This window comes from Stegostoma tigrinum, chromosome 7 (genome assembly GCF_030684315.1).
Source record: "Stegostoma tigrinum isolate sSteTig4 chromosome 7, sSteTig4.hap1, whole genome shotgun sequence".
Lineage (NCBI taxonomy): Eukaryota > Metazoa > Chordata > Chondrichthyes > Orectolobiformes > Stegostomatidae > Stegostoma > Stegostoma tigrinum.
In genome coordinates this window covers 44,463,151-44,482,901 of record NC_081360.1, presented here as the reverse complement: position 1 = coordinate 44,482,901, position 19,751 = coordinate 44,463,151, and the positions used below count along the sequence as shown (strand labels likewise).

General features: G+C 41.3%; 1 protein-coding gene across 1 annotated transcript; it reads right to left on the bottom strand.

Annotated features, from left to right (window-relative positions):
• Nucleotides 1-3,141: 3,141 nt before the first annotated feature.
• On the bottom strand, nucleotides 3,142-19,734 carry fkbp7 (FKBP prolyl isomerase 7). Its single transcript, XM_048535359.1, has 4 exons — nucleotides 19,447-19,734; nucleotides 8,280-8,431; nucleotides 5,367-5,494; nucleotides 3,142-3,545 (listed from the first exon to the last, which is right to left on the bottom strand). The coding sequence occupies exons 1-4, from the start codon at nucleotides 19,644-19,646 to the stop codon at nucleotides 3,384-3,386; spliced, it is 642 nt and encodes a 213-aa protein (XP_048391316.1). The 5' UTR covers nucleotides 19,647-19,734; the 3' UTR covers nucleotides 3,142-3,383.
• Nucleotides 19,735-19,751: the final 17 nt, after the last annotated feature.

The window sequence follows — 19,751 nt, the reverse complement described above, 5'->3', positions numbered from 1 at the left end:
AGTTTCAAATATAGAAGTATACGTATTGACACTTCTAAATGCTAAAACCTATACATTCTACATTAGGGGGAACAAGAAATCTACATAACTATGCAGAAAATCACATTGAAAAGAAAACATTTTTGACCAAGAAAAGTTAGATCCTGAAGGCAAATAGGATAAAGTATAGAATGTTCAGATAGCTGTCAGTCTGGCATTCGGACATTTATAGACAGTTTGCTAGAAATGTATACTTAGCTAAGAGACCTTTGCAGACACAGTCATTTAGGAAACATTACGACAAACTCTCTCAAAGTCTTCCAGGTACACTCTGGTTTTTGTTTTAGAATCAGGAGAGCTGAGCTGAGAAGTATTTTTCCTTCAGCAGGCTGGTCACCAATTCCACCTGCCTCCAAAACATTGTTCTCACAGAAATTTAGGAGTTAAATTTGACCAAAAATTTGCTCAGGGTCAATTTCAGGCAGTTTCATGTAGGATTTCTCTCTGAACTCTAGAAAGCTATCTCCTACAATTCTCCATAACTTACCACATCAAAGGCAGTTTTGAGTTATTGCATGCTGATCAGTGGCAGAAGTAATTAAAACTTACCAGATGTTCCAGGATTTCTGCTGCCACTGTCATACTTAAATCTCAGCTATGCAGTAGGTCAATCACTGCCAACCAGGGACAGTCATTCACAGTACATGTTGGGCAAGGGCAACAAAAGAGAACAACTTTTGAGGGCACATAGATGGCATGGATGATTCTTCATTAGAGGCAGAAGATTACATTTGTAAATGTTTTACGACCTTACTTCATTACATGGCTGATCAACTGTAATTATAATTGCAGCTAAAAGAATAAAACTACATGGGTTTCTCGTCCTTAGCCGTCATGCAATATTAGAAATCTTAAGCAGTGCTACTCTCCCTATAATGTCCATAACAAAACATCCTGCCATTGTTCAATGTGGGAGCATCACATGTTAAAAGATTGTAGACAATTGAGACAGATCTCAGTAAAACATAAAAACAAAACTCTCCCCCTACTCATTACTATAGATTTACAAAAAAAAATCAAGATTGCTAAGTTTTAAAAGTCTTATAAACACTTATTTGACCAATGAAATCCTGACACTCGCAGCTGTGAGTAGTTCCAATAATGAAGTCTCCCCAAAGTCAGCAGTGAATTTCACTGCTTTTCTTGGACCAAACTCCAATTTCCAGAGACGCTCATAAACTTCACAGTCAGCTGTGAAGAAAAGCTCAGTGATAATTGGACCTGCAGATGCTGGAGAATCCAAGACAATAAAATGTGAGGCTGTGAACCTGGTCAGCCAGCTGTGAAGGTTCATTGCTACTATGTTTTTTGATGAAGTTGAGAGCCTCTTAGACCTCCCATGTACCTTCCCTCAAAACTGCCCTCCGTCTTTCCTCCCACTTAAAATATTGTTGTTTTTGATCTTTTTGAAAGTCCCAAAAACAGAGTAAAGGCTTCTAGCAACAGTAATTATTGCTCCAAGAAAATCAAGGAAATCCGTTCCAGGACTAAAAAGTTTAAAAAAAAGCAGCTCTTACAGCCATGATTCTCTTGCTTTCACCATTTTGAAATTTCAAACATTGTGTGTTGCAATGAACTCTTGCCTATTTTTGGAAAAAATATTTCAGTAAGGCATATGACAAGTCTCCACACAGTAGATTGGTTAGCAAAGTCAGATCACGTGGAATCCAGTGAGAGCTAGCCATTTAGATAAAAAAACTGGCTTGAAGGTAGGAGACAGAGAGTGATGGTGAAGTGTTGTGTTTCAGACTGGAGGCCCGAATGTGAATACAGGACAATTGGTTAGTCAGTTTGCGGATGACGCCAAAATTGGTGGCATAGTGGACAGTGAAGAAGATTATTCTCAGAGTACAACAGGATCTTTATTAGTCAGGCCAAGGAGTGGCAGATGAAGTTTTAGATCAATGCGAGGTGTGGCATTTCATCAAGGCAAATGAAGGCAGAACTTACACACTTAATGGTAAGGTCCTGAGGAGTGTTGCCAAACAAGGACACCTTGGGTTGTAGGTTTATAGCTCCTTTAAGACAGAGTCACAGGGAGACAGGGTAGTGAAGAGGCAATTTGGTGCACTTGCCTTTATTGGTCAGTGCATTCAGTATAGGTGTTGGGATGTTATGCTGCTGCTGTACAGGACATTTTTGGAATACTGCATTCAGTTCTGGACTCCCTGCGATAAGAAATATGTTTTTATACTTGGAAGGGTGCAGAATGTTGCCAGGATTGGAGGGTTTTAAGCAACTGACATTCCCTGGAGTGTCAGAGGTCGAGGGGTGACCTTAGACAGGCTTATAAAACCACGAGGGGCACGGATAGGCTGAGTAGCTAACGCAGGTAGAGTGCTGTGTGCAGTTCTGGAATCCACATTATACGAAGGATGTGACTGCACTGGAAAGGGTGCAGAGATTTACCAACGTGCTGTCTCAGCTGGAGAGTTTTTTGTGAGATTACCGTGTAATGAGAACAGTAGACGTCTTGGAATCTTTGACAGCGTAAATGCTACGTCACTGTAAGAGAGACTAACTTTTTTCCTATTCCTTTCCAATTCCAAGTGATTTACCACGTCCTGAACTTGTGTATACACTGATGCTCGATGAATCATCCTTATATATTGGTGTTAATGCCCTCGAGCGGTTTCCTCATCAACAAAAGCACTTCTCATTATCTTCACCTGAACTGCCTGTAACGAACACTTGGCTGGGGAAGTCTCCTCTCACTCCAGATGTGATTATTCTTACTAGGGAGTTTTTAAATTTAGAAGAAGGGTATACACTACTTCCTTTAAACATTGTCCTCTTCAACAGGCAAACTTGAAGGCTATATTGGACTTCAGAATCAATTCTGTCTAACAGATCAAGTGTATTTCTAATTACGGTGAAAACAGGAAATATAGTTTTTCTAGTTAGTTGATTTAGTGTCCCTTGAAAAAGGGCTGGCTGAACAGTGAGAAGTAATGATTTTATTTTCAAAATTCAAGTTTCCTGAACTCTTGCACCATTTACATATTGCCTTGCTTGTTCTAATTTGGCGTACAACTTCAGTAGTTTCAAGAATCAGTTAATCGATTGTCAATACCAAATAATGAGGCATAAAAGAGATTACAGTTGATCATTTAAAAATATTTATTTGAATGGCTGTAATACAGTCCAAAATTTCCTGAATATGAACTGGAGTGATTCAATTCCACAGTCTCTACTTTGGGCTTAAAAGTAATTTCAATACATCAAAAGGTAGAGATTCTAATAAACACTGTTCTGAAGTAGCAAAACAAGTTGTTTTAAAAAATACTTAGTGGGATTACTGCATTTCAGTTACGTAAGTGTAAAATTATCTTGGCACAGAAATGCTACAGCTCATCATGCTGAAAAATATTATACTCTCTGGCAGAAATGTAGCCATCTCCATCTTGATCATTCTTTACGAGAATATCAGTGAGGACACGCTCTTTGTGACCAGAATCTTGAATCCTATTATCTCGCTTAAACTCCTCCTCTAAATATGTATTTAGCTGAAATAAACAAAAACAAGAATGAATCTTAAATCAGCTTAGAAGCAAGGCAATTAGAGGTTTCATTTTTAAAAAATTACTTGAGTTAATCAGATGTTTTAAAGCAGTACCAAAGGATTGATGCAGTTGCGATGTATAAGATTATGTACCACACAGCAGTTTGGTCAAAAAATAGATGCCAATGGGATTAAGAAGACAGCATTAGTGTGCAAAGGGAGATCTTACAGTGAGTATGGTTCGTGCTTCCGAGTCAGAAGTTCTGGGTTTGAATCCCAATTTACTGCATTCATAAACCTAACTAAACAGACTGAGTACCAAACTGCAAATCCTTCCCACACAATGACAGGTGGCAAGAGCTGGAGACAGCTCTTTGTCCAGACAACAACACTTGCGCTCACTGTCACTGCAATTCTGACTCGGAGAATTGGTTCACAGCAGTGTGGACAAGAATTGACTAAGGAATAGAAAACAGACAATAGTGGTGAATGCAAGATAACAAAGTGTAGGGCTGGATGAACACAGCAGGCCACACAGCATCTTAGGAGCACAAAAGCTGACGTTTTGGGCCTAGACCTTTCATCAGAAAAGGGGGATGGGGAGGGGATTCTGAAATAAATAGGGAGAGAGGGGGAGGTGGACTGAAGATGGATAGAGGAGAAAATAGGTGGAGAGGAGAGTGTGGATGGGGAGGTAGGGAAGGGCTAGGTCTATTTATTTCAGAATCCTCGCCCCATCTTCCTTTTCTGATGTATGTTCTAGGCCCAAAATGTCAGCTTTTGTGCTCCTAAGATGCTGCTTGGCCTGGTGTGTTCATTCAGACTCACACTTTGTTATAATATTCGTGAATGGCTGTTTTTCAGATGATAAGAAAATATTAAGTGGGATTCCCAAGAGTCCAGTTTTGAACATTGCTATTTTTGATATAAAATTAATGACTTGAGTCTGCAGGGTATAATTTCAAACTTTGTTCATGGAAATGAAATTTAGAAGTGAGATGGTTAGTAACAGACATCAAAAAGACATCGGCTGGTAAAATGGGCAGATGAAATTTAACAGAGAAATGTGAAGAAGTAATAGTATTTTGGGAGGAAGAATGTAACATAATAGAATAATTTTAAAGAGAGCAGAAACATAGGGACCTACGATTGTATTCATACCAATCCTTGAAGCTTGGAAATCTTAATAAAAATCATATGGAATCAACATTATTAAAGGAAAGATAATTAAGAAAAGGAAGTTACAGTGTATAATACACTGTTTAGAACTCAGTTCGAATACCGTATACAATTCTTGGCTCCACACTTCAAGAATGATGTCAAAGCCTTTGAGGGTTAAAGAAGAATTTTGCTGAACTGGCGCAGGGTACAAATTTTAAACAATGACTGGCAAAAGAACCAAAGGCCACTGAAACAAAAAGACAGACTTTTCCAGAAAAAGACAAAACTAAAAACTGAAACGTTGGTGGAAATAGATTCAATAATAACATTCAAAAGAGAAATTAACAAATGCTGGAATGAAATACAATTACAGAAACATGGGAAAAAGAATGGAAGTCAGATGAACTCTAAGGAGCTGAAACAGGCACAACAGGCTAAATGATTTTAATTAGAATTGCACATGTTTACCAATGCCACGAATGGGACATTATCAAATTTTGTTATGGTGAAGCAGTACGAAGCATTTACCTGCCGTCAGACCACACATTGCGACCAATGTAGTTTCCATGCGTATTAGTTCAAGGGTGGTAATGGAAAACACAAACTTCAAAATCATTTCAGGTTTGGGGTCATCAACTTTTTCAAAGTAATCAGCCTTGCATACCTCATCACGGGAAAGCTTTTTATCACCATCCAAATCAATGAGCTGAAAAGATTCCACACTTCGTGGTCCTCGCCTCACTGCATAAAGTTCAGTTTCGAAAATCAGGGTTGAATTCGGGGGTATCTTATCTGAGTAGAAAACCAAATGTTATTTCTCTCGGATGCAAAGGTATGCTTGATTTACATCCAAACTTCATTTCCCCACAAAGATTAAGATTTCTATTGTTTCTTCCTTCATTCATTTGGGAAGGCCAGGGCAGTTTATAACATTTCACCTTGGAAAAGTCAGGTTATGATCTAATTCACCAACAAATACCAAAGGCCTGATGTTTCAGATTTTCATTCTCAGATATCATTGAATACATGAACCCAACAGACAACAAGCAATCCAAACCATTTGAGGAAAATTGTACAGTACTTAGGAATGGCAAAAGAATTTAGCACTCGGTGCTTAGCTATAATTAAATGAGGACGGAAATCCAGAATAATTCAAATCTTGATTTTCAACTCCTGTAGGATCTTAATATATTAACATGCAGTCCTTCTGGCACTGTCCACCTTTGGTATTTAGGTTGGATTATTGACCTGGCGACAGTGCACTGGTAGAATTAAAAGGAGGGAAACTTGTCGCAATACCAAAGTGGGTGACATGGTAGCTCAGTAGTTAGCACTGCTGCCTCTCAGCACCAGGGCCTAGGGTTCGATTCCACCCTTGGGTGACTGTCTGTGTAGAGTTTGAACGTTCTACTCATGTCTGCACGGGTTTGCTCCAGTTTCTTCCCACAGTCCAGGGATGTGGAGGCTAGGTGGATTAACTGTAGGGAAATGCAGGGTTACAAGGTTAGAGGAGAGGGTTGTCTGGGTGGGAAGCTCTTTGGAGGGTTGGCGTGGACTCGACAGGACAAATGGCCTGCTTCTAACTGTAGGGATTCATTGAATTAAAAAGTTTTAGCTACATACCTTTTGATCCCTTACCACAGCCAATTTCCACAAATACAGTTAATCCACTTTTCCATCCTACCGATGATGTAATTATGCATAAAATACTTGTCTGCTTTTGGTTTACTTTCCTACAACACCATGGTATTGTAATGAATCTCTTTCCATTTAGTATTAACACTACGATATCATCAGGTTAATCATCCAATCCTGTGCACACCACTAAATATCACACCAGGACAGTGCCTGTTGAAGATCCCACAAGACCTTGTAAAGACTGTACACACCACAGAGATTACCTTCTCAGAGGTGCTGCTTAGTGCAATAACTCAACAAACAGCTACTTGTGACTCATTGAGGGAAAAAAAAAGAGTACCCTAATCAGGACTGGCACGAGTTTGGGGTCAATGCTCAACTGTGACTGATTCTGGATCACCATTATGAATGTCAGTTTTTCAATGCTATATCCCAGGTGGGCAGTGCATAATTAAGGATGTGTTCTTTGGGCCCATTTGTGACACAATGATAGCGTCCCTACTCCTGGACTAGGAGGCCTGGGTTGAAGTCCCATCAGCTCTAGAGGTTCGTAATAACATCTCTGAACAAGAAAAAAGGTAAATTAGAAAATCTTAATTTAAGGGGGCTCACTTGTGGTGCAGCAGAGGCGTTCCTATCCCTGGGTCAGGAGGCCCAGGTTCGAGTTCCACCTGCTCTAAATGTGTACATCATCTCTGGACAGATTGATTAGAAAAATAGAAAAAAAAAAGGAATCTCGATTTAAAGACAGAGCAAATCTTGATCTTCAGATACCAATTATGTAAATGGTGCAGAAGGACACATGGAAAAGCTCTCCTTACAGTAAGATTTCCTACTTACCCAACGTTAATGGAATTTTTGATATGCCAAACTTTCAAGATCACAACATGTACAACAAAAGTGCAGTCTTACTTCCAAATGAAAAAGAAATACCTACTTAAGTATAGGTTGTGGCTTAATCCACCAAAGAAAAAAAAAAAAACTAACTCTTTCTTTCCAGCCTTTTATCATTGGTCTCCTTACATAATCTATTTTAATATCACACTTCTTTGTATACGACTCATTTTTTTGAAACTTGCTCTGCCTATTCTGGATCCAGCCTTTTAGCTCACTGTGCTATTATGCTAACATTAAAACCAAATCTACTGTTATATCCACCATCTTGTAGTTTTTATTATTGGTGCTTAGTACGATGGCTATGCCAAACTTGCATAACTGACATGGTGATGCAATTTTCTTTTGAACCATACAATCCTTATTGTAATTCTTTATTAATCTCTTGGTCAATAGTCAATTATTTTCATTGGTATTAGTAAAGTTAGTGATCCTTTCCAATGTTTAAAGTATGCACCATGTAGAAATAGATACACGCGTTCTATTCCAGCAACACTAGAGGCTCACCTTTTTCAGCATGCATAATTGCTCAAAAGTTATCAATGGATCATGCAGATGGAAAAGCATCTTCTTAGGAACTGCACAAAATTTTAAACAGTCAATAGTGAGGCATCACCAATTAGTCAAGGCAACATAGAAGTACAACTAAGTACTATATGTGAAAGGTAGTAAATATAATTGTTAGAATTGATTATACAGCAAATCCATGCCCAGAACATTCCAACATGCCTTAGGACAAAAGTGTAGGAAGTAATATCGTACACTGCAAAAATTTCAACAGTTTTAGTTTCTCATTTATTCAAAGATAATGTTAAAAAAGGCCAAAATATTCCACATTGTTAAGTAGCATTCATTAAGTCATTACTGTTTTGAATTCCAAGTGTGAAGCAGTAACGTACATGCTGTTACTGTGTTATACATTTAGTGTTGGTCGACAAGGCAAAATGGGAGGAATTATGCCATTTATATTAAATTAATGTAGTCTTCATTAATACGAATTGAAAGCGTAAACTGGACAATTTGTGAAATTGCATTTAGATATTACCTCTAGCAATTGCTCCAAATGCCAGGGAAGGTGGTATAGTTAATTTTCTTTTCTCCCCTTCACACATACCATCCATACCAATGTCTAATCCTTTTATTACTTGCCCAACACCAAGTATAAACCACTTAGGATGGCCGTCATTGTTTGTACGACTGCAGAAATAAAATGAAATATTTTCTCAATTAGGTTCAACAAATCCAAAGTAAAAAGGTAAAATTTTTATGAAAACTGTTCTGCAGATAAACTAGATCCCAAAGCAAATTATAAAGCAAAATTAGGCTTTTTCTTCCTACATAGTATAACAGCAATAACATTTTTGGACCATAAAAGCAGGCTGGAAATGTATTCAGAGCGTTTATTTAATGTTGCTGGGTCGATTTCCTGGAACTCTCTTCCTAATTGCATTGGAACTATATCTACATCACTCGGAGTACAGTTGTTCTAGAAGGCAGCTCACCAACACCTTCTCAAGGTCGATAAATGCACTCTCAGCCAGTGATGCCCACATTCAATCAATGAATAAAACTATAAAACACACGCCAAGTTTGATACTCAATACTTAAAGCATAGTTCAAGCAAAACAGAACTACTCGTAAAACATATAAAGCTATTTATCATTTATGTTGATGTTCTGTCTTGTAAGTTCACCAAATTGAGAGTGTATCAGTTTTCTAAATCCTGATAACTTATATTTTGAGAGACGTCTTCATTAAGATCAATAAAACTTTATCCGAATACAAGTATCTCTATGAAATAAATTCAGAAACCATTCTAAATTACTACATAAAATGTAGAAATCACCTGTATGCATATCTGAAATAAAAACAAAAAGTTGGTAAAAATTAGCAGGCTTGGCAGCATTTCTAGAGTTAATAAGGTAAGGTTCATTCTAAACTTTCTCTATTGAATATAAGTTTGTTATTAATTTGTTATTATTACTTGACGTAAGCTTTCTACTTTAGTATTGAGTGGGTGTTCAGATAAGTGGGGTATGGATGCTAGGGCAGTTGCTTGCTCCTCCTGCAGAATGTGGCAGTTGGGAGATGTGGCACACGTCTCCGCTGGCTACATCTGCGGGAAGTGCACCCAACTACAGCTCCTTGAAAACCGTGTTAGGGAAATGGAGCTGGAGCTGGATGAACTACGGATCATTCGGGCGGCAGAGGGGGTAATTGAGGGGAGTTATCGGGAGTTGGTCACTCCTAAGGCTCAGGACGAGGATAGATGGGTTACAGTTAGGGGGAGGAAAGGGGACGGACAGACAGTGCAGAGATCCCCTGTGGGCATTCCCCTCAGCAATAAGTATACCGTTTTGGATACTGCTGGGGGGGATGACCTACCAGAGGAAAGCCATAGTAGTCAGTTCTCTGGCACTGAGCCTGACACTGTGGCAAAGAAGGGAAGGGGGCAGAATAGAAAAGTACTCGTGGTAGGGGACTCGATAGTTAGGGGAATCGACAGGAGATTTTGTGGTCAAGATCGGGATTCCCGGAAGGTATGTTGCCTCCCTGGTGCCAGGGTCCGGGACGTCTCCGATCGGGTGTATAAGGTTCTAAAAGGGGAGGGCGAACAGCCAGAAATTGTGTTACATATTGGCACAAATGATATAGCCAGAAATAGGATTGAGGATATAAAAAGTGATTTCAGGGAGTTAGGATGGAAGCTGCAGAGCAGGACGAACAGAGTAGTGTTCTCTGGTTTACTACCGGTGCCACGAGATAGCGAGGTGAGGAACAGGGAGCGGGCGCAGCTGAACACGTGGCTACGCAGCTGGTGTAGGAGGGAGGGCTTCAGATATGTAGATAATTGGGATGCCTTCTGGGGAAGGTGGGACCTGTACAAGAAGGACGGGTTGCATCTGAACTGGAAGGGGACCAATGTCCTGGGTGGAAGGTTTGCTCGAGTAGTTTGAGAGGGTTTAAACTAGTATGGCAGGGGGGTGGGGACCTGAGCTGTATACCAGAGGTGAGCGTTGATGCAGGTGAGGCAGTAGCAAGAGGTAGACCAGCTAGTGGGAAGGATTTTCCTGGGAAGGAACCAAGGGATCGGTTAAAGTGTGTTTGCTTTAATGCAAGGAGTATCAGGAATAAAAGTGATGAACTTAGAGCATGGATCAGTACCTGGTGCTATGATGTTGTGGCCATAACAGAGACATGGGTTTCTCATGGGCAGGAATGGTTGCTGGATCTTCCAGGGTTTAGAACATTTAAAAAGAATAGGGAGGGGGGAAAAAGAGGAGGGGGTGTAGCACTACTAATCAGAGAGGGTATCACAGCTACAGAAGCTTCCATTGTCGGGGAAGATCTGCCTACTGAGTCAGTATGGGTGGAAATTAGGAACAGCAAGGGAGTAGTCACCTCGTTAGGGGTTTACTACAGGCCCCCCAATAGCAGCAGGGAGATTGAAGAAAGCATAGGTCGACAGATTTTGGAAAAGTGTGCACGCAGTAGGGTTGTTGTAATGGGTGACTTTAACTTTCCTAATATTGATTGGAACCTCCTTCGAGCAGAAGATTTGAATGGAGCTGTTTTTGTAAGGTGTGTTCAGGAGGGTTTCCTGACGCAGTACGTTGACAGGCCGACGAGGGGAGAGGCCATTCTAGACTTGGTGCTCGGAAACGAGCCGGGGCAGGTATCAGATCTTGTGGTGGGAGAGCATTTTGGTGATAGTGACCATAACTGCCTCACATTCTACATAGCTATGGAGAAGGAGAGGATTAGGCAAAATGGGAGGATATTTAATTGGGGAAGAGGAAACTATGATGCGATTAGACATGAGTTAGGAAGCATGGACTGGGAGCAGTTGTTCCATGATAAGGGAACTATAGACATGTGGAGACTGTTTAAGGAACAGTTGTTGGGAGTGATGAGTAAATATGTCCCTCTGAGACAGGCAAGAAGGGGTAAGATAAAGGAACCTTGGATGACGAGAGCGGTGGAGCTTCTAGTGAAAAGGAAGAAGGTAGCTTACATAAGGTGGAGGAAGCTAGGGTCAAGTTCAGCTAGAGAGGATTACATGCAGGCAAGGAAGGAGCTCAAAAATGGTCTGAGGAGAGCCAGGAGGGGGCACGAGAAAGGCTTGGCAGAAGGAATCCGGGAAAACACAAAGGCATTTTACACTTACGTGAGGAATAAGAGAATGATCAAAGAAAGAGTAGGGCCGATCAGGGATAGCATAGGGAACTTGTGTGTGGAGTCTGAGGAGGTAGGGGAAGCCCTAAATGAGTTTTTTGCTTCTGTCTTTACGAAAGAAACGAACTTTGTAGTGAATGAAACCTTTGAAGAGCAGGTGTGCATGCTGGAATGGACAGAGATAGAGGAAGCTGATGTGCTGAAAATTTTGTCAAACATTAAGATTGACAAGTCGCCAGGCCCGGACCAGATTTGTCCTCGGCTGCTTTGGGAAGCAAGAAATGCAATTGCTTCGCCACTTGTGAAGATCTTTGCATCCTCGCTCTCCACTGGAGTCGTACCCGAGGACTGGAGAGAGGCAAATGTAATTCCTCTCTTCAAGAAAGGAAATAGGGAAATCCCCGGCAATTATAGACCGGTAAGTCTCACGTCTGTTGTCTGCAAGGTGTTAGAAAGGATTCTGAGGGATAAGATTTATGACCATCTGGAAGAGCATGGCTTGATCAAATACAGTCAACACGGCTTTGTGAGGGGTAGGTCATGCCTTACAAACCTTATCGAGTTTTTTGAGGATGTGACTAGAAAAGTTGATGAGGGTCGAGCTGTGGATGTGGTGTATATGGACTTCAGTAAGGCATTTGATAAGGTTCCCCATGGTAGGCTCATTCAGAAGGTCAGGAGGAATGGGATACAGGGGAACTTAGCTGTCTGAATACAGAATTGGCTGGCCAACAGAAGACAGCGAGTGGTAGTAGAAGGAAAGTATTCTGCCTGGAAGTCAGTGGTGAGTGGGGTTCCACAGGGCTCTGTCCTTGGGCCTCTACTGTTTGTAATTTTTATTAATGACTTGGACGAGGGGATTGAAGGATGGGTCAGCAAGTTTGCAGACGACACAAAGGTCGGAGGTGTCGTTGACAGTGTAGAGGGCTGTTGTAGGCTGCAGCGGGACATTGACAGGACGCAGAGATGGGCTGAGAGGTGGCAGATGGAGTTCAACCTGGATAAATGCGAGGTGATGCATTTTGGAAGGTCGAATTTGAAAGCTGAGTACAGGATTAAGGATAGGATTCTTGGCAGCGTGGAGGAACAGAGGGATCTTGGTGTGCAGATACATAGATCCCTTAAAATGGCCACCCAAGTGGACAGGATTGTTAAGAAAGCATATGGTGTTTTGGCTTTCATTAACAGGGGGATTGAGTTTAAGAGTCGTGAGATATTGTTGCAGCTCTATAAAACTTTGGTTAGACCGCACTTGGAATACTGCGTCCAGTTCTGGGCGCCCTATTATAGGAAAGATGTGGATGCTTTGGAGAGGGTTCAGAGGAGGTTTACCAGGATGCTGCCTGGACTGGAGGGCTTATCTTATGAAGAGAGGTTGACTGAGCTCGGTCTCTTTTCATTGGAGAAAAGGAGGAGGAGAGGGGACCTAATTGAGGTATACAAGATAATGAGAGGCATAGATAGAGTTGATAGCCAGAGACTATTTCCCAGGGCAGAAATGGCTAGCACGAGGGGTCATAGTTTTAAGCTGGTTGGTGGAAAGTATAGAGGGGATGTCAGAGGCAGGTTCTTTACGCAGAGAGTTGTGAGAGCATGGAATGCGTTGCCAGCAGCAGTTGTGGAAGCAAGGTCATTGGGGTCATTTAAGAGACTGCTGGACATGTATATGGTCACAGAAATTTGAGGGTGCATACATGAGGATCAATGGTCGGCACAACATTGTGGGCTGAAGGGCCTGTTCTGTGCTGTACTGTTCTACGTTCTATGTTCTGAAATGAGTTAACATTTCAAGTCCAATATGACTCGTTTGGAACAGAGATGTAGAAATATGGTAGTTTTACTTTGCTGTTGAAAAAGAGTACAGCATGTCAGGTAGAATCAAAGGGAAGATCACAAACAGTTTAAAAATTGAACGGATAAAATAACTAAGGAATACAAAAGGCAAAGGGAACAGTAATGGATGCAGCGTTTGTCTAGCGTATGCTTTATGGTGGAAAGCAGGACGAGTCTGATTGAAAGCAAGAACAGACTGATACTTGCAAAAATAATCAAATTAGGAGGACGGAGTTCATAGTTTGAAGTTCAGTCCGGAAACCTTTAGACAGCCTAATCAGAGGACGAAGTGCTGATCTCAAGCTGAGCTGGGTTCCAAGGGAGTTTACAGCAGATTGAGAACAGAAATAGGAGATTGAGAGCAAGTGGTGAATTAAAATGGCAAGCAAAGGAAAGATCAAGGTCCTGCTTGCTCACTAAGCAGAGGTCAAATAATTTGTTCAGTGTCTTACAGTGATTATAAGAGTACTGCATGGTAAGCGGCAAATACAGTACACCAAATTAATAATAAAAGGAAATCACTCTTTTACCTGGAAGCAGAGATTGGGACCTCGGACAATGAGCAGACAGAAATTTAAAGAAAAAGCTTCTGCGATTGTATGGCACGATTCTGTGGGAAGGGGATGGGGTTTGGAGGTGATATTATATTGATTTGTTTCAATATTGCTAAACAAGAAAATCTAGTTTATCCATTTTTTCACAATGACGAAAGCTTTTTCTGTGAAAAATGGCGACTGAACAACTTAAGCCAATATAATTAAAATGTTAAATGGTCTATCAGGTGACTATACAAATGGAAACTAATTTTAATTTCTTTCTAGTTGAACAATTTAATACAAAGAAACATATTCAACACATTGCATAACTCACAGCAGAGACTGACCTAGTCTCATGTATGATCACGTCCCACAACGGAGTCTGGGTTTTCACTGACTGCAAAATTCAAGCGCTTGGCTGATTTTAAAGAAGCCATATTATTAAAGAAAACAACTTTAAAGCATGGTGCAAGAAATGTAATAGTGCAAGAACTGGAAGTAGAAAGGGAAAGGGAGAGGGAGAGGGAGAGATAATCACATTTATCTTCACTTTATTTTAGGTGATAATGATAAAGAAAGCCATTGATGTTTAATTTTGTAAAGAAATACAAATATATGTTCAGCATTAAAATGCAAGTTCAAATGCACAGCTCGTTCGAGGTTGAATTTCCTACAGCCTTAAAGCCAGGTTAAAGAGTAATAACTGCCATTACTATGATATGAATTATTCAGAAAAATGGTAACTCAACAACATGCCAATCTATTCAAAATGTTAAATGGTGAGGTGGCAACACAATGGAATTTAATTTTAATTCCTTTGTGGGTAAATAATGATGTATATTAGGCTACAACGAACTGGAAGAGCTCATATTTACTACATTTGAATGATTTGATTTTATTTCATACAGAATTTAAAAATAACATTTTTAAAAACAAAAATGTATAACATTTTGTGGATTATTAATTTTAAGTTCTCACTTACCAATTCTCAAGCCAATCATTTCCCATCACAAACCTTTTTCAACTGAAAAAATAGCATGTCAGAGCGTACAGATATTTATATTCCCTTTGATCAATAAGATTTGTGACTTGCCACAATTCAATCCAACCTAAGGATTTTCTATTGAGTCAGTTACTTAACAGAACAAAGTTCTAAACTGTTCACAGAATGCTTCAGTTGCTCAGTATATACGTATTATGCAAATTCTGACTTTCAAAAGGAATCCCTGGAACATAGAGTATACTAGTTACTTTGAGGATGAAAATAAAATTCTGCTCAATTCTCACTGAAAAGCATAAGTGAATGATCTCTGTGGCTCTATTACAACCCGACTGTCATTGCCACTCCTTAGAATATCTGGCAATTAAAAGGAAAACTGGTAATTCACCACAAATCCAGGAACAAATGATTAATGTTTAAGATATATTCACTTTTCTTCAAAACCATGGAGAGACAAATAAGTAATCTTCATTAGCATAATCGGAAAGAAACAGAGGGAAGGCAAATGACATATTCTGCAGCTAGAAAGTTAATGTAGTGAAAGGCCACAAATGGAAGTACTTGTTACATCATGAATATTGCCTGACTTTGTATCAGTAATGATGGCACATGTGGTTACCTTTCACTGTCATTACAACTGAAACTGACAGCAACTTACGTGATCTGCATTTAAGTGCAGAAATGTGCAGGTTCCAGCTCCTCCAAAGAGGTGTTTCCCTGAAGTCCTGTAGATGGAGGTCTTTTGAAATCACATGCATTTCAATTTGTACTCTATTGATCTCATTGGAAAAACACAACCTATTCTATCTTGTTGAATAAGATGTAACTGGCTTAATATTCCATAGAAAATTATAAATGGCCAAGAGCACTAGGAAATCAGAAGATTGGGAAGGCTACAAAAACAAACAAAGGATAACAAAAAGAGAAATAAGGAAGGAGAGGATCAAATATGAAGGCAGGCTAGCTAGTAATATTAGAATGATAGTAAAAGTTTCTTTCAATACATAAGAAACAAACGAGAGGCAAAAGCAGACATTGGGCCGCTCGAAATTGATGCTGGAAGGGTAGTGATGGAAGATAAGGAAATAGCTGAAGAACTTTACTTTGTGTCAGTCTTCACAGTGGAAGACATGAGTAGTATCTCAACCATTAAGGAGAGTCAAGGCGCAGAGTTGAGTATGGTTGGCATTACAAAAGAGAAAGTGCTAAAAAAGCTAAAAGGTCTAAAAATTGATAAATCTCCTGGCCTCGATGGGCTACATCCTAGAGTTCTGGGGGAGGTGGCTGAGGAAACAGTGGAGGCTTTGGTTGTGATCTTTCAAAACTCACCGGAGTCAGGGAAAGTCCCAGATGATTGGAAAATCGTGTTTGTAACCCCCTTGTTTAAGAAAGGATCAAGACAAAAGATGGAAAATTATAGGCCGATTAGCCTAACCTCAGTTTTTGGTAAAATTCTAGAATCCATTGTTAAGGATGAGATTTCTAAATTCTTGGAAGTGCAGGGTCAGGTTAGAACAAGTCAACATGGATTTAGAAAGGGGAGGTCGAGCCTGACAAACCTGTTAGAATTCTTGAAGTGGTAACAAGTAGGTTAGACCGGGGAAACCCAGTGGATGTTATCAATCTAGACTTCCGAAAGGCCTTTTCTAAGGTGCCTCACGGGAGACTGCTGAGTAAGGTGAGGGCCCATGGTGCTCGAGGTGAACTACTGGCTTGGATTGAGGATTGGCTGTCTGACAGAAGGCAGAGAGTTGATATAAAAGGCTCTTTTTCGGAATGGCAACGACAACCCCACAGGGTTCAGTGTTGGGGCCGCAGCTGTTCACTTTATATATTAATGATCTGGATGAAGTGACTGGGGGCATTCTGGCGAAGTTTGCTGATGATACGAAGATAGGTGGTCAGGCAGGTAGTACTGAGGAGGTGGGGAGGCTGCAGAAGATTTAGACAGTTTAGGAGAGTGGTCCAGGAAATGGCTGATCAAATTCAACGTGAGCAAATCTGAGGTTTTGCACTTTGGTAAAAATAATATAGGCATGGACTATTTTCTAAATGGTGAGAAAATTCGTAAAGCAGAAGTACAAAGGGATCTGGGAGGGTTGGTCCAGGATTCTCTAAAGGTTAACTTGCAGGTAGAGTCCGTGATTAAGAAAGCGAATGAAATGTTGTCGTTTATCTCAAGAGGATTGGAATATAAAGACAGTGACATGCTTCTGAGACTTTATAAAGCTGTAGTTACACCCCATTTAGAACAGTGTGTCCAATTTTGGGGCCCACACCTCAGGAAGGACATACTGGCGCTGGAGTGTGTCCAGCAGAGATTCACACGGATGATCCCTGGAATGGTAGGTTTAATGTACGATGAACGGCTGAGGATCCTGGGATTGTATTCATTAGAGTTTAGAAGCTTGAGGGGAGAGCTAATAGAAACTTACAAGATAGTGCATGGATTAGAAAGGGTGGATGCTGTGAAGTTGTTTCCGTTAGGCGGGGAGACTAGGACCTGTGGGCACAGCCTTATAATTAGAGGGGGTAAATTTAAAACAGAAATGAGGAGACATTTCTTCAGCCAGAAAGTAGCGGACTTGTGGAATTCATTGCCATGGAGCGCAGTGGAGCCCGGGACGTTAAATGTCTCAAGGTGGAGATTGATAAATTCTTGATCTCACAAGGAATCAAGGGCTATGGGGAGAGTGCAGGAAAGTGGAGTTGAAATGCCCATCAGCCATGATTAAATGGCTGAGTGGGCTCAATGGGCCAAATGGCCTTACTTTCACTCCTTTGTCTTATGGACTTACAGAAAACTTGAAGGAAAATAAATAAGAGATAATGGGAACTGCAGATGCTGGAGATTCCAAGATAATAAAATGTGAGGCTGGATGAACACAGCAGGCCCAGCAGCATCTCAGGAGCACAAAAGCTGACGTTTCGGGCCTTCAAAATCTCCCCTTCCCCCACCGCATCCCAAAACCAGCCCAGTTCATCCCCTCCCCCCACTGCACCACACAACCAGCCCAGCTCTTCCCCTCCACCAACTGCATCCCAAAACCAGTCCAACCTGTCTCTGCCTCCCTAACCTGTTCTTCCTCTCACCCATCCCTTCCTCCCACCCCAAGCCGCACCTCCATCTCCTACCTACCAACCTCATCCCACCTCCCTGGCCTGTCTGTCTTCCCTGAACTGACCTATCCCCTCCCTACCTCCCCACCTATACTCTCCTCTCCACCTAACTTACAGAGTTAATGGATACACTATTAATAATCTTACAGGAATCCTTAGATTCTGGAGTAATCCTGAGAGTTTGGAAAACTGTCAATGTAATACTTTTATGTCAAAAGGAAAAGGAGACAAAAAGAACAAGTAACTATCTGCTGTTGGGAAAATGTTGGAATCTATTACGGATGTAGTAGCAAAGTACGTGGAAAAAGATAACGTCATCAAGCAGAGGCAACATGGCTTCACAAACGGAATGTCACACCTCACAAATTGATTACAATTCTTTGAGATAATGAAATATGAGGCTGGATGAACACAGCAGGCCCAGCAGCATCTCAGGAGCACAACAGCTGACGTTTCGGGCCTAGACCCTTCATCAGCGAGGGGGATGGGGTGAGGGTTCTGGAATAAATAGGGAGAGAGGGGGAGGCGGACCAAAGATGGAGAGAAAAGAAGTTAGGTGGAGAGGAGAGTATAGGTGGGGAGGTAGGGAGGGGATAGGTCAGTTCAGGGAAGACAGACAGGCCAGGGAGGTGGGATGAGGTTGGTAGGTAGGAGATGGAGGTGCGGCTTGGGGTGGGAGGAAGGGATGGGTGAGAGGAAGAACAGGTTAGGGAGGCAGAGACAGGTTGGACTGGTTTTGGGATGCAGTTGGTGGAGGGGAAGAGCTGGGCTGGTTGTGTGGTGCAGTGGGGGGAGGGGATGAACTGGGCTGGTTTTGGGATGCGGTGGGGGAAGGGGAGATTTTGAAGGCCCGAAACGTCAGCTTTTGTGCTCCTGAGATGCTGCTGGGCCTGCTGTGTTCATCCAGCCGCACATTTCATTATCTTGGATTCTCCAGCATCTGCAGTTCCCATTATCACTGATACAATTCTTTGAGGTTTGGTTTCGAGCGGAAGAACAAAAGTAGAAGCAGGAGGAGGCAATTCAGCTCTTTAAGTCTACGTTGCCATTCAGTTCTCTTAGTCTACTTAAGTCAACATGCTCATAGCTGGTCTTATGTCAGCTTCACCCCCAATTTGCTACCCAATCTAGTGGGACCTAACACACCTATTCTGCCGGTGTTTGGGAGGGAGAGAGCGCGAGAGACACAAAAAAGGGTCTAGACACGAAACGTCAGCTTTTGTGCTCCTGAGATGCTGCTTGGCCTGCTGTGTTCATCCAGCTCTACGCTTTATCTTGGATTCTCCAGCATCTGCAGTTCCTATTGTCACTCACACAGGTTCACAGACTTTTCTGGAAGCGCTCTGCAAGAGCGCAACAAAACCGAGCTAAATAGTTTGGAATACGAAATAGCAACTGGATTTAAGAAAACGCCCAGAACCTAATTTAGTAGAAGGCTTACAAACTAAAATTAAATACGTATGACAAACTTGTTGGCATTTGCAAACACTCTGTTAAACATAATAGAAGCGCTGACAAACAAAAAACTGCCCCGAAGGACAGCTCACCTGCAATAAATCTGCGACCCGTCTTCTAGGTAACCATCATAGTGCGCATTAAGAGCATCTCCACGTTTGCTCTTCATGGGGCAATTTTCTGGCTTATATATAACCTCTATCTTTACGTCTTCAACTACTTTCGCGGAAATATAACTGAAGACAACAGTACAAACCAGCGAGTAAACAAACAAAGTACCGTAACAGCACATATCGGCCAGAAACAAGTGACAGACCAACGGCCTCAATCAAACCGAGATCCGTCAGCTCCCGCTTCGCTGCCACGTCTCCGTCTCTCCTCGTAACCCGGACAACCA

What these genes read in the sequence shown, in the direction of transcription:
- fkbp7 (XM_048535359.1), bottom strand. Translation starts at nt 19,646, where the DNA reads ATGTGCTGTTACGGTACTTTGTTTGTTTACTCGCTGGTTTGTACTGTT. An exon ending in GGGTCGCAGATTTATTGCAG is followed by an intron (nt 8,432 to 19,446) that starts GTGAGCTGTCCT and finishes TTATTTCTGCAG; the next exon opens with TCGTACAAACAATGACGGCC. An exon ending in ATTTGGAGCAATTGCTAGAG is followed by an intron (nt 5,495 to 8,279) that starts GTAATATCTAAA and finishes TTTTCTACTCAG; the next exon opens with ATAAGATACCCCCGAATTCA.